The sequence below is a fragment of the Chanodichthys erythropterus genome, chromosome 11 (genome assembly GCF_024489055.1).
Source record: "Chanodichthys erythropterus isolate Z2021 chromosome 11, ASM2448905v1, whole genome shotgun sequence".
Taxonomy (NCBI): domain Eukaryota; kingdom Metazoa; phylum Chordata; class Actinopteri; order Cypriniformes; family Xenocyprididae; genus Chanodichthys; species Chanodichthys erythropterus.
The window spans coordinates 37,080,168-37,092,015 of NC_090231.1; the positions used below are offsets into that span (position 1 = coordinate 37,080,168).

At 36.0% G+C, this 11,848-nt stretch overlaps 1 protein-coding gene across 1 annotated transcript; it reads left to right on the top strand.

The window, feature by feature from the left end:
• The first annotated feature begins 102 nt into the window (after positions 1 to 102).
• On the top strand, positions 103 to 11,838 carry oxa1l (OXA1L mitochondrial inner membrane protein). Its single transcript, XM_067399653.1, has 10 exons — positions 103 to 260; positions 2,721 to 2,855; positions 3,200 to 3,497; positions 3,906 to 4,049; positions 4,250 to 4,335; positions 4,461 to 4,625; positions 6,469 to 6,573; positions 6,682 to 6,844; positions 9,345 to 9,425; positions 11,572 to 11,838. Exons 1-10 carry the CDS (start codon positions 150 to 152, stop codon positions 11,691 to 11,693), a joined length of 1,410 nt encoding a protein of 469 aa, XP_067255754.1. The 5' UTR covers positions 103 to 149; the 3' UTR covers positions 11,694 to 11,838.
• Positions 11,839 to 11,848: the final 10 nt, after the last annotated feature.

The window sequence follows — 11,848 nt, forward strand, 5'->3', positions numbered from 1 at the left end:
CAGGGTGAAAGAAAAGCTCCCCTGAACAAGGCTGAAGTACCCAGTATAGATTCACTACTCCACAGATGGGCGGTTTTATTTGAAAGGGGGCGGAGCGAAAACGCGCTGTCCCTTTGCGCTCACCGTACAATGTGTTTGTTCAATCCAAGATGGCTGCGCTCAGGGGCAGAGTGGTCACAGAATGTCTTACAACATGTATGTTTCGACAAACAAGCACATCGAGCCTTTCCACTCTTCCTATTGTTATGACTGGGAATAAGGTGAGTGGCATTTTGTACTTTGTCAGTTCGCTCCCCAAAGTCAGCAAAAACGTAGTACTTCACATGACATGACTTTGACAGAAGCTAAATAGCATAGCTGAGGTTGTGTAGTGTAGAGCGGGTATACATGTCACTTAACATCTTCAAAACACTTCACAACAAAGCGGTTAAGACATCAGGATCAATGATCACATTTAAACCATTTCCCTAATTGTTGGTTGGTTGATAAATTGATATATTGCCTGGTAACATGGTGTCATGATCAGAGATTTGGTGAGATTAATAATTACATTTCCCACATTATGCATTTTTGTGCTATAATTTGTATTGCTATCTACATTTAATGTAGACTAACAGCATCATGTGACTGATTACTCATTTTCTTAACAATTTGTCTTTATAGTTTAGATCAGTGGTTCTTAACCAGGGGGCCGGGGATTCGATACTGAACTCACGATACGATATTATTTCAATACTCTCTAGGCTAATGGTGTTTGGGGGGCGGTAAAGGACCTGGATAATGGATAGGGGGGCGTTGGCCCAAAAAAGGTTGAGAACCACTGCTCTAAGACATGTTAAAAGGATAACAAAAATGTACTGTTGATTAAAATGCTAAATTGGTATTACATTGGGAGTGGAAATGAATAGGCTTGGACTTGGTGCTGGTAACTCAAAGCACAGGACAATGGTAACACAAGAACAAAAATATTCATGGTTCTAATGCCAAAACAGATTTATTTTAGATGAATATGTTTGCACTGACTAGATTTATTTAAAATAATATACTCCACTTTTAACTGGTCTCATTAGGCATTTGGCATTATCAAGATCCATATATATTACCCCACAAAATATTGTTACACCCCTAGTAAATTCGTATAATTACTATAATATTTAATTTCATTAAAATATTTTTAAATTTTAATGATCAAGCTGAATCAAAATGCAAAAAAATATTTATTTTTTCCACCCTCAATAACTATTGTTTTTATTGAAGTACATAGAGTTCTTGAAACTTCTAGAATGACAAAATAAATTGTGGTTAATTAACCTGTACTGACACTTCTATTAAAGGTGCCATCGAACATTTTTTTACAAGATGTAATATAAGTCTAAGGAGTCCCCTGAATGTGTCTGTGAAGTTTCAGCTCAAAATACCTCATAGATTTTTTGTAATTAATTTTTTTTAACTGCCTATTTTGGGGCATCATTAACTATGCACCGATTCAGGGGCTGCTGGCCCTTTAAATCTCATGCTACCTGCCCATCGAGCTCGTGACTCTATAATACAGGGCATTTACAAAGTTCACACAGCTAATATAACCCTCAAATGGATCTTTACAAGATGTTCGTCATGTATGCTGCATGCATACATCGGGTCATGTGAGTATAGTATTTATTTGGGTGTTTACATTTTATTCTGAATGAGTTTGATGCTGTGCTCCTTGGCTAAAGCTAACATTACACACTGTTGGAGAGATTTATAAAGAATGAAGTTGTGTTTATGAATTATACAGACTGCAAGTGTTTAAAAATGAAAATAACAACGGCTCGTCTCCGTGAATACAGTAAGAAACGATGGTAACTTTAACCACATTTAACAGTACATTATCAACATGTTAACGAAACATTTAGAAAGACAATTTACAAATATCACTAAAAATATCATGGATTATGTCAGTTATTATTGCTCCATCTGCCATTTTTGCTGTTATTATTGCTTGCTTACCTAGTCTGATGATTCGGCTGTGCACATCCAGACATTAATACTGGCTGCCCTTGTCTAATGCCTTTCATAATGTTGGGAACATGGGCTGGCATATACAAATATTGGGGCGTACACCCCGACTGTTACGTAACAGTCGGTGTTATGTTGAGATTCACCTGTTCTTTGGAGATCTTTTAAACAAATGAGATTTATATAAGAAGGAGGAAACAATGGAGTTTGAGACTCACTGTATGTCATTTCCATGTACTGAACTCTTGTTATTCAACTATGCCGAGGTAAATTCAATTTTTAATTCTAGGGCACCTTTAAGTGAAAGTTTCTATTAATATTAAATCATAGTTATAGTTATGTTAATATGTTATGTAGGGTCTTTGAATATTGTGTTGGAAAGTGGGGGGCTTTTAATTCAGTAAGGTTAAGAACCACTGGCTTAGATATTAACGCAGTTGTTCTTATTCGTAACTCTGTTTGTTTGTTAATTTATTTATCCATCAATTATTTTTCTCTTTTGCATTTCGCCTTTGTGCTAATCTAGTTTGCTGGATTATACTATGTGTACTATAAATAATGTTCACTCTTGCATCAAAATAATTGTGATGTTCTTCATTTGTAAGTTGGATTATAAAAGTGTAATAAACATCCTGAACAGCCGGTTTGTAGTTTATTGCATTTTTAAAAAGGTCTGTGTTTGACAGTGATCTGACTTTTTCCTGAATTCCTTCTTGTTGCAGTGGTTTGTACAGAGATCGCATCTTCACACTGGCAGAGGAAGTAGGAGTCCTTTAGTTAGGGCACTTCTTGGGTGTCCCAATCATGGCCAGTTCCTGCTGGTCAGTGCTGTGGCAGTCAGACACAACAGCTCACAGGTGGGTTGCTCAAGGCATTTTCATTCCATAGCAGAGCGTTTCTACTACTGCCATAGGCCTATACTTAAACCCAAAGTATACCTTTTTTATGCATACATGAGAGTGCGCATACAGTGCACAATGCAAATTTTGTCACCAGAATAGTACGCACACCCCCTGATTTGTGCACACTCTATACGCAAGCCTATGCATACAGTTGAAGTATACTTTGGGCTTTATGCATTAAGTATTGTATATTTATGTACTCTTCCCCCTCATTAATCTCAATTAGATAAAATAGATCTTTTTGTGAATTGACTTTTGTGATAGATTTCAACTGCTCAAGTATTTTGTTTATTTTACAGACAACAGAAGCAGTTCAGAGCGTGTCAACTTTAAGTGAAACGGCAGAGGCTGCTGTATCTGTCCCAGTGTCCATTCCAAGTCCTGCTGCTGACCTCGTCCCCGCAGTCACACCACCAATCACAGAGCAAGTGGCCGAGGCTCCTCTCACTGCATTGGATGTTCTGCAGGGGGTTGGAGCTGAAGCCAGCCTGTCAGAGCTCGGCCTGTGCAGTTACACACCTGTGGGTCTGATCCAGAATCTGCTTGAGTTTATGCATGTTGGCATTGGGCTGCCATGGTGGGGGGCCATTGTTGCAGGTAAAAAAGTGTTTATAGTGAGTGCTGTTTATTGCTGTAAACTGCCTAATTCATTAATAAAGATGCTGTCGGATGGATTAAAAATATATTTATCAATCAAAGAATCAGCATTTAGTTTTGTGCATCTTTGATAATCATTTAGGCAGTTTTACAGCAACACAGACCACTTAGTCAATCTTCAGAGATGACAAGAAACTGACAAAGAGAAATCAGCACATTATTAAAGTAATATTTCCATTCTATTTATTTGGTTACATGTAGAATGGTACTTGAATATGAATAGCCACAAGGTTTTTCGATTCATATTCTCATTTTATTACTTGTAATTTTATTTTTGTAATTGTATCTGTCTGTCTGTTGGTTTCATTTTAATTTTCTTTTACCATAACTTTGTCTGTTTTACCTCAGGCACCATTGTTGCTCGGTGTGCTGTGTTCCCGGTCATTGTAAAGGGACAGAGAGAAGCAGCCAAACTGAACAACGTCCTGCCGGAAATGACAAAACTCACCAACCGCATGAATGAAGCCAAGCAGAGCGGTAACAAATTTGAATGTAAGTGTCTCATCTTTTCCATACCATATTTTCTCTTCATATAATTTTTCTTTCTCTCTTTTTTAAACTTTGTGTTATATTGTCAGTGTGTGTAAATTATCTTATGTGTTCTTTCATTCTAGTCCTGAACTTTTCAATAGTGGATTATAATGTTTTTTTTAATGCTTTTTAATTAAGAAGAATTCATATTATTTCTTCAGTTTCAAAGGCATATACTGACTTGATGATGTTTCAGAAGAAACATGATGTGAACCCTTTGCGAGGGTTCCTAGTGCCCTTGGTACAGGTCAGTTACTTCTAATGCTTTTATTCTTATGAGCATCTGATCGCTATTTAGGTTTCAATGTCAAGTTACTTGGATAATCAGCTGCTGTTTAGTAGTCATATTTACCTTTTTATCACCTTCTTCAGGCTCCAATCTTCGTCTCTTTCTTCATTGCCTTGCGTAAGATGGCTGATCTCCCTGTACCAAGTTTGCAGACTGGCGGCCTCTGGTGGTTCACAGATCTAACCGCATGTGATCCATTTTACATTCTCCCCATTGCCGTGACTGGCACTATGTTTGCCATCTTAGAGGTAAATTAGTTAGTAACAAGAAATGAAAATTGTGATAAATTAATCATTTACTCACTGTAAAATAATTCGAAAACCATTTCTTTCTGTTACGGAACAAATATTTTTGAGAAGCTCTTTTTGATAGTTAAAGCATACAGGTGCTGGTCATATAATTAGAATATCGTGAAAAAGTTCATTTTTTTTATTGTCAGTTATTTTTAAAAATGAAACTTTTATATATTCTAGATTCCCTACATGTAAAGTAAAACATATCAATTTTTTATTTTTTTTTATTTTGATGATTAGAGCTCATGAAACTCCAAAATCCAGTATCTCAAAATATTAGAAAATTTCCTAAGATCAATCAAAAAATGGATTTTCAAAACAGAAAAGTTCTTTAAAGTATGTTCATTTGTGCACTCAATGCTTGGTCGGCAGCACATAATACAGCAAATGACTTGCTCTTAGCACAAATTACAGCATCAGTGAAGTGTGGCATGGAAGTGATCAGCCTGTGGCACTGCTGAGGCACTATTGAGCCTTCAGATCATCTGTATATTGTTGGATCGACTGTTTCTCATCTTTCTCTTGAAAATATCCCATAGATTCAGGTCAGGCATGTTGGCTGGCCAATAAAGCACAGTAATATCATGGTCAGCAAACCACTTGGAAGTGTTTTTTGCACTGTGGGCACGTGCTAAAGTCCTGCTGGAAAAAGAAACCAGCATCTCCATAAAGCTTGTCAGCAGATGGAAGCATAAAGTGCTCCAAAATCTCCTGGAAGATGGCTGCATTGACTTTGCACTTGATAAAACACAATGGACCAACACCAGCAGACGTCACGGCCCCCCAAATCATTACTAACTTCAGAAACTTCCCACTAGACTTCAAGCAGCTTGGATTCTGTGCCTCTCCAGTCTTCCTTCAGACTCTGGGACCATGATTTCAACATGAAATGCAAAATTTACTTTAACTGAAAAGAGGACTTTCGGCCACTGTTCACTGTCCAGTTTTTTTTCTCCTTAGCCCAGGTAAGATGCTTCTGATTTTGTTTCTGTTTCAGAAGTGGCTTGGTAGTCCTTTTCCTGAATATGTCTGAGTGTGGTGACTCTTTATGCGCTGACTCCGGCTTCATTTGACTCATTGTAAAGCTCTCCTAAGTGTTTGAATCGGCTTTACTCAACAGTATTCTCAAGCTTGTGGTCATCCCTGTTGCTTGTGCACCTTTGCCTACCCAATTTCTTCCTTCTAGTCAACTTAGCATTCAGTATGCTTTGATACATCACTCTGTAAACAGCCAAACATTCAGTAATGACCATCTGTGACTTATTCTCTTTGTGGAGGCTGTCAATGATTGTCTCCTGGACCATTGCCAGGTCAGCAGTCTTCCCCATTAGTGTGGTTTCAAAGAACAAGAGATACCCGGAATTTATACTGTAGGGATGGTCATTTAATGAAACTCAGATGTAAATATTCTAATATTTTCAGATACTGGATTTTGGACTTTCATGAGCTGTACGCTCTAATCAACAAATTAAAAGGGAATCTAGTATAAATTAAAGTTTCATTTTTTAAAATAATTTACAATAAAAAAAAAAAATTAACTTTTTCACGATATTCTAATTATATGACCAGCACCTGTATTGTGACCTAGGATAAAAGTCACCATATGACCACTTTTGAATGTTCTATTTTTAAAACTTTTATATTTGTTTTGTATCTTACATAAAGCTATTGTATGGCTTTGAGACTTGGAATTTAGCCATGTGTTGTATGGACAATATTGACTTGTGGCTGTGTATCCTTTTTGGAGCTTGACAGCTACATTTTTGAAGTATTGCAACAATTTCAAATGTGCTTTTAGTTGGGAGCTGAATCTGGTGTAGACAACCCCAATCTGAGGGCCATGAAGACCGTCTTCAGGATCATGCCCTTTGTTATCCTGCCTCTAACGATTAATTTCCCCACGGTTAGTCTGTCGCACTCTCTTGCCACACAGTATTTGTGATGGGATCGGTCTTCTATTGTTATGCTGTTATGATTTCCCTCAGTGTCATGTGATCTGTGTGTTTTACAGGCGGTGTTTACCTACTGGATGACCTCTAACCTCTTCTCACTGGGTCAGGTGGCCCTGCTGAGGCACCCGGCAGTGAGACAGAAGTTCCGCATCCCAGAACGCATCGCACACCCACCTTCAGCACTACCTAAGAATGAAGGCTTCATAGAAAGTGTCAAGAAAGGTTTGGATGAATTTTAAATTTAAGGATTTTTTGGAAATCATAGTATTTATTATTAATATTGTAAATTAGCTTTTATCTTTATATTCAGATTTCATTGTTATTTTAGTTTAAGTTTTAGTAATTTTGATATGTGTACTGCATTTTATATAATATATATATTAGGGCTGGGCGATATCAGTGAACTACGGCTCTGTTTATTAAATGCCGCTAAAAGCAGGTGATGGCGATTTAGCGGTAATCAGGGAACCGGCTTTACTGACGAAATGCGCGTGACAATCGCATGCGATATATCGCCCAGCCCTAATATATATATATATATATATTATTAAATATTATTTATTTATATAGCACTTTATACAATACAGATTGTTTCAAAGCAGCTTTACAGTGATAACAGGAAAATGATTTCATGATGCGAACAGAGTTCATTTCGGGTGTACAGCAGCGCTAAAAGAATATCGTGCCATTGTTCAGCCGAAGTCAGTGTTGATTCAGTTCGGTTATAAAGATCTATTATTAAATTAGTTAATTTCATCTATAAAGCAGTTCTGCAGAAAAGTGATGTCAGCTCAGTGTATTTCTCATCCAAAAGTGTCAGTCAGTCAAATCAATAATATTGTTGAATATCAAGTGTCCCCAACTAAGCAAGACAGAGGTGACAGTAGCAAGGAACCCAAACTCTATCAGGTGACAGAATGGAGAAAAAACCTTGGGAGAAACCAAGCTCAGTCAGGTGGTCAGTTATTTTCTGTCCAATGAACGAACACGGTGTGATTATGATTCAGGCTGCATCACAAGTTAGAAATCAGATTGTGGGTCGGTAGCTTTCAAATATTTCATCCAGTTCCTTTTGCTTAAAGATCGAATTCATCATGCCAGTATGGATACGAAGCTGGTTATAGGTCTGTGCTGAGGACTTGTCTGGTTCTTGTGGTCTTTGCTGAGGCCTTCTCAGGGGATTGTCTAGTTGACACAGTCTCTGCTGACATTCAGGTCTGCGTTGTGGTCATGTCTAGGTGCAGGTCCACCATCTGATTATGGATACGGGCCAGATACGACTGACTACGGTAACCTTGGGATTTAACAGAGAGACTAATATTAGCATAGATGCCATTCTTTTTACGATGTAACAAATACATCGGGTGTTATGGGAAGTGTTCCCGGTTCCGGTTGACCTAATTTATGCAGCCTAACAATCCTTGCAGATGTGAATTATATAAATGTGATCATGTGTTGTGTGTGCCAGGTTAAAGAGACGTGTTTTTTGTCTAGATTTTAACAGAGTCTGTCTGCTTCCCGAACAAGGCTAGGAAGACTGTTATAGAGTTTGGGTGCTAATTTTTATATAAAATAAATGCCTCTCGGAGCTGATATGCAAGGGGAAAACGAGTTCAGAAAAAGGTGGATTTGAACTTGGGTCCCTCGCATCAAAAACTAACGCCACCCACCTTAAAGGTGCTCTAAGTGATCCTGGGTGGAGTAACTTCCTGTTGATGTTCGAAGAGTTGTCAAACAAAACAGAGGCTAGCTAGACCCTCCCTCCTCCTCCTCCTCCCCCTCCCCTCCGTGCTTCCTGAAACAGTCATGAACGCGCATTTAAAATCATTCTTGTCGTTTATTGGCTGAAGTATGTTTATTATGATTCGTGGTCCAGGCTGCACCAGTTTGTTTTTATTGCCGTTTTCGGAGCTTGTGGCAACTACAGAGAACGCATTTTTTGCAGTGTGTTCAGGGAACAGGCAGCTAGCAGATAGTGAGGAGATGTTTGCTGTATGTGACAAAAAATGTTTTGGCCTAAAAACGCGTGACATCACTTAGAGGACCTTTAATGTCCACACCACTGATCCTGTTATCAGCGGCATTTCTTTTGTAATTTTGTCTGGCTCAATCATACAATGATGGGTGGAGTTAGTATAAATAAGGCTTTTTACCAACAACGTGAGCTTTTTGCTTTTGGTGTAAATAGATTCTCTGTATTTATTTCCGTTTACTGCCAAGGCAACAATTATCATTTTCATTTATTTATTTTTTAATTGAATATTTCTATTTTATGTTATTTCAGCCTGAATTCAATTACCAAAAATGCTGTTTCATAGTTTTTGGCCATTTCATAGTTTTCCACCTGGTATTAAGAAGCATTTTAGTCAATCTGATCGGCGTGGTCTTGCGGCTATCACAGCAGAAATGAAAGCTGCTGCTCTCCTTATGTTTTTCCTTCGTTTTTATACATTTACCCACCTATAGACCCTCCCCTCAAAGAAATCAGGACTGAAGTGTTTGAAAATGGACAAAGGAGAACACCAGGTGTAAACAGGAATGTGTCTCCCTCATCTACTTGGGATGCAGTCGATCAAAACGCATCTTAATACCAGGTGTAAACAGGGCCTTAGTTGCTATTAACAAGAACAGCACTGTTCTGTATCTGAATATTTTCTCCTTGTCTTACTGTTTTGCCTGTCTTATACTCTCTATATAATGTTTCTGTATCTGTTCACGTCAGGATGGAAGAATGCCCAATTGGCTCAGCAGCTAGAGGAGAGAGAAAGGAGAATTAAAGGACACCTGGATATGGCAGCCAAAGGTGAGGGTTCGTTCTCTATATCTCTGTTTCAAAACCTACTGAACTGTATATGCTCTCTACTGCCTACACTACCTTTCAAATATTTGTTTTTAATGCTTTTGAAAGATGTATCTTATGTTCACCAAAAGGGCATTTATTTGATCAAAAGTACAGTAAAAAGTAATATTTTTAAAATATCAATTCAAAATAATTTTTCTATTTTAACATATTTAAAATGTAATATGTTCCTGTGATGCAAAGCTGAATTTTCAGCATCATTACTCCAGTCTTCAGTGTCACATGATCCTTCAGAAATCATTCTAATATGCTGATTTGGTGCTCAAGAAACATTTCTGATTATTATCAATGTTGAAAACTCTTGTGCTGCATAAAGATAGAATAGGCAATGTTTTTCATAATCACTTTTTTGTTTTACTGGTTAATATGCTTCATATCCTGATAACAATAATAGAACTGGTCTAAAAATTAATAAAATGTGTATAATATAATATAATATAATATAATATAATATAATATAATATAATATAATATAATATAATATAATATATCAGTACAGTCCAAAAGTTTGGAACCACTAAGATTTTCAATGTTTTTAAAAGAAGTTTCGTCTGCTCACCAAGGCTACATTTATTTAATTAATAAATACAGTAAAAAACAGTAATATTGTGAAATATTATTACAATTTAAAACTGTTTTCTATTTGAATTTATTTCACAAAGTAATTTATTCCTGTGATCAAAGCTGAATTTTCAGCATCATTACTCCAGTCTTCAGTGTCACATGATCCTTCAGAAATCATTCTAATATGCTGATTTGGTGCTCAAGAAACATTTCTGATTATTATCAATGTTGAAAACTCTTGTGCTGCTTAAAGATAGAATAGGCAATGTTTTTCATAAACACTTTTTTGTTTTACTGGTTAATATGCTTCATATCCTGATAACAATAATAGAACTGGTCTAAAAATTAATAAAATGTGTATAATAAATATAATATAATATAATATAATATAATATAATATAATATAATATAATATAATATAATATAATATAATATAATATAATATATCAGTACAGTCCAAAAGTTTGGAACCACTAAGATTTTTAATGTTTTTAAAAGAAGTTTCGTCTGCTCACCAAGGCTACATTTATTTAATTAAAAATACAGTAAAAACAGTAATATTGTGAAATATTATTACAATTTAAAACTGTTTTCTATTTGAATTTATTTCACAAAGTAATTTATTCCTGTGATCAAAGCTGAATTTTCAGCATCATTACTCCAGTCTTCAGTGTCACATGATCCTTCAGAAATCATTCTAATAAGCTGATCTGTTGCTCAAGAAACATTTATGATTATTTTCAATGTTGAAAACAGTTGTGTACTTTTTTTTCAGGATTCCTTGATGAATAGAAAGTTCAAAAGAACAGCATTTATCTGAAATACAAAGCTTTTGTAAAATTATACACTACCGTTCAAAAGTTTGGGGTCAGTAAGAATTTTTATTTTTATTTTTTTGAAAAGAAATGAAAGAAATTAATACTTTTATTCAGCAAGGATGCATTATATCAATCAAAAGTGGCGGTAAAGACATTTATAATGTTACAAAAGATTAGATTTCAGATAAACACTGTTCTTTTGAACTTTCTATTCATCAAATAATCCTGAAAAAAAACATATTGTACACAAATATTTTGTACAATTGTACACATTGATGTTTTGTACACACAGAATGTTTCTTGAGCAGCAGATCAGCATATTAGAATGATTTCTGAAGGATCATGTGACACTGAAGACTGGAGTGATGATGATGAAAATTCAGCTTTGATCACAGGAATAAATTACTTTGTCAAATATATTTAAATAGTACAGAGTTATTTTAAATTGTAATAATATTTCACAATATTACTGTTTTTTTTTTACTGTATTTTTAATTAAATAAATGTAGCCTTGGTGAGCAGATGAAACTTCTTTTAAAAACCAAAATCTTTCCAAACTTTTGGACTGTACTAATATATATATCCAATTATTGTATTCGGTTCGCCTCCATTTGTATACTGTGAATGTGTATGCACTTGTGAAGCTATATTAGGTTTTACAGATGATGCTTGCTGTTCACATTTTCATTTATTCTGCACTTTCCAAGGTCCCCTGAGGCAGACTTTTACCCATAACCCCCTTCAGCAATCAGCAGCACCAATGTCAACAGGAAAATCGAGTAGTCCAAAGCAAGACAAGAAGAGGCCCTGGGAAGAGACGATTGGCTAACACCTTGATGGAGAATTGTGTGATTACTTTGTACATATATGTATTGAGAAGGACTAAGGGATGGGTGGTAATATTTAGACTAAATAAGACATTTGATGAAAAGGTAATGTGCTGTCTTCTTGCCATTAAAGAGCAATCTTATTGCCTTACCACCC